Raw genomic sequence first — 2,980 nt, 5'->3', positions numbered from 1 at the left:
AGTACTTTTATTTTCTTAACAAGAAATGACTAGAACAACCTGAAGATAAATATTTTCAATTTATTAGTGAAAAGCATGCTAGGTGTTTGTTTGACTGGATAAATCTTTTATTTCCTGTATTGCTTCAAGTATCTAATATGGATGGGTTTGCTTGGTGTAAAAGATATAAGTCTTGATGAAACTTCTTTGTGAATGTTCCTATCATTGTCCTGACATTATGGAATTTATGAAATACAAAATTAATCTCTTGGTCCAACAGAATCACTAATGGAAGTGCTCTGTTGGGACTTGGGCTTTTCTTGACCATTGGTCTGTTGCTTTCGCTTTTGTAAATAAAAATAATTTCATTTTCTTGATGTTATCTTTGTTTGGTTAATTGGTACTGTTTTTTCTCGTATTCTTGCTTAATACCAGGGGACCTTGGAGCAGACCTTAATAATATTTTTCAATCTGCCTTTTGCAGCCCCAAGGGCAATGGAGAAGTGCAAAACTGTAATTAGTGCAATGCTTCCACTGTGGATGAATATAATATTCTATTGACGCATATGAATGGGGTCTAAGCGGGTCTCAAAATTGGGCCCTATGTTTCCTTTTAGTAGTTGCTTTTCTGTGGGTCCTGTGCATTGTTCATAGGACCTGCAAGACTTATTTATTTTTTTTTTTTAAGAAAAACAACTTTAAAACTGGGTCTCACGGTACTATTTACACATTTAAAGATTATTTTGCTATAGTATTTTCAGTTTTCAGCAATAAGCGGTATCCAAACAGACCCGTAATTTGATTGTTGATTGTTAAGGCTATATTATTTATTACGTTCCTCTAGCTATGTAAGAGTAATTTATAGTTAGCCTTTCCAAGCTTTTAGGTTCCTTTATACATGTGTTATCTTTAAGTGCAATCACTTATTTGTTTTAACTCCATTACTTTCACATGAAGGTGAGGTTGGTTTATGATCTTTCTCTAATTGCAAATTTTGCAAAACTATATATGGTCACCATTATACCTTCAAACAAAATAAATATATGTGATTTTTATTTACCTGTCCCCTGCTTTGCACAGTTTAGCAACTAGTGTATATATAATAACAAAGTCATTATTTCAAGAACACTTGCAAGCTATCGACCTTGAACCATTGTAATAGTAACATTGTTAGTAGAGCATTTACTTTGGCTGAGTTGAGAGGACTCTGTATCCAAGCCAATGTTCCTTTCAGTGAATGCTGATTTCTTTGGAGGGGGTAGATCGACAATCTCACTTTTAAGCATAGAAACAACAACGGATATAGTTGGCCTATCTTTAGCAAATTCTTGGACACACAACAGCCCAACCTGTATGCATCTCAAAATCTCCATTTCAAAGAAGGGTTCATTTATCATCGGATCTATTAATGTGACAATGTTGTCTGCATTCCACAATTTCCAAGCCTTGAAAAATGAAAACATGATTCAAATTGTTAGTATCAATACTAAAACTTATCAATGAAAGAAGGCAATAGAGATTTTCAAAATGAGGCAATGAGTGACTTACAAGTCCTAAAAGGCTCAAGGACTGCTCATCATTATAAAAGCTAGTGTTTTTTCTTCCACTAACAATCTCTAGTAACACCACTCCAAAACTGAAGACATCTGATTTTTCTGAAAATAGTCCTTCTATTGCATATTCAGGAGACATATAGCCACTGAATTTCAACAATAGAACACATTGCAGATTTTATCATCTCAAATATTAGTGGTATTGATATAAATCGACCGAGCTAGTAATACATAGTTCATGTATGGCTAAGACAAAGTGTTTATATTCATTTATTTGGCAAATGAGTCAAGATCAAGCCTAAGTATAGGTTTGATGATTAAATGAGACAAGCTTTGGCATAATAATGTGTTCAATAACAAACTTAGGAGCATAAGAATTGATTTAAGTAAATAATAATATACTTATTTATACTTAATATTGGATTGTGTAAATTTGTAAATAAGTTCATAAGATACCAATTAATATTTGTATTTTATTGATAAATATATATAATCAAATTTATAGTAGAAATTATATATAATTTTTAACAATACAACATATGTGAATCTAATTATTAAAAGTTCATAAATGAAAACCATTTTACCTAATTAACTCCAATAATATAATTTCAACTACATAATTTATGTATGAATTATTTGCATAGATTTCTAAAGAGGTAAAATTTTTAGCAGTGGGGTAAACTATAAATGAGAACATAATAAGCTATCAACTAGTTTGTGAATCAATTTGAGCTTGTTCAACCAAAAAATGAGCTAAGTTTGACCAAGTAATCTAGCGTGTTGATGAGCTTGAGCTCGACTTGTATTGGAATAAATTTTAATCAAACAATCTTGAACTTTTAATACTCAACTTGGCTTGGCTAGTTTACAACCATACTTTCAATTGAATTTGGCAAACTAAGGGTACTTACTATGTTCCAACAACCCTTCTAGTATTTGCTTGGTCTTCATCACCTCGAAAAATCCGAGCCGTACCAAAATCTGATATTTTTGGATGTAGCTCTTTATCCAACAAGATGTTACTTGCCTTTAGATCTCTATGAATAATCCTTAATCTAGAATCCCTATGAAGGTAGAGCAGACCTCGACCAATTCCTTCAATAATGTTGAAGCGTTTTCTCCAATCTAGCGGATTTTCTCTTTGTGGATCTAATGAATTAAAACAAAAGAAACAAGAGAAAGAAAGTGAGGGTTAAACTTATAAGGTGAATGAACATGAGGTTTGCAAAAGAAGTTCATTTGGTGGAAGTCATTAGAAAACTATGTTCCAAGTGAATTACCACAACAAAGAATATTGTTCCATCGTCTCCTAATATACTGACACTATTTCTAGGCACAAATTTAAAAATTTAAAAATATTTTGGTAACAACAAATTGTATCAAAATTAACTAACCGAAGAGAAATGCATCCAAACTTTTGTTTGGCATGTATTCATAAATCAACATCC

At 31.8% G+C, this 2,980-nt stretch overlaps 1 protein-coding gene across 1 annotated transcript; it reads right to left on the bottom strand.

The window, feature by feature from the left end:
- Positions 1-997: 997 nt before the first annotated feature.
- On the bottom strand, positions 998-2,960 carry LOC136065891 (G-type lectin S-receptor-like serine/threonine-protein kinase SD1-13). Its single transcript, XM_065769695.1, has 4 exons — positions 2,927-2,960; positions 2,444-2,681; positions 1,528-1,678; positions 998-1,424 (listed from the first exon to the last, which is right to left on the bottom strand). Exons 1-4 carry the CDS (start codon positions 2,958-2,960, stop codon positions 1,116-1,118), a joined length of 732 nt encoding a protein of 243 aa, XP_065625767.1. The 3' UTR covers positions 998-1,115.
- Between the last annotated feature and the right edge of the window lie 20 nt (positions 2,961-2,980).

Source organism: Quercus suber, unplaced genomic scaffold, assembly GCF_002906115.3.
Source record: "Quercus suber isolate HL8 unplaced genomic scaffold, Cork oak 2.0 scaffold_1282, whole genome shotgun sequence".
Taxonomy (NCBI): domain Eukaryota; kingdom Viridiplantae; phylum Streptophyta; class Magnoliopsida; order Fagales; family Fagaceae; genus Quercus; species Quercus suber.
Note: the sequence above shows the minus strand (reverse complement) of the source record. Positions and strands in the feature narration are given on the sequence as shown.

Excerpts from the sequence above, each read along its gene's own strand:
- LOC136065891 (XM_065769695.1), bottom strand. The coding sequence starts at position 2,960 with ATGCCAAACAAAAGTTTGGATGCATTTCTCTTCG. Across the intron at positions 2,682-2,926 it reads TTTGGATGCATTTCTCTTCG|ATCCACAAAGAGAAAATCCG; the intron begins GTTAGTTAATTT and ends TTAATTCATTAG. Across the intron at positions 1,425-1,527 it reads CCTTGAGCCTTTTAGGACTT|GCTTGGAAATTGTGGAATGC; the intron begins GTAAGTCACTCA and ends TCATTTTTCAAG.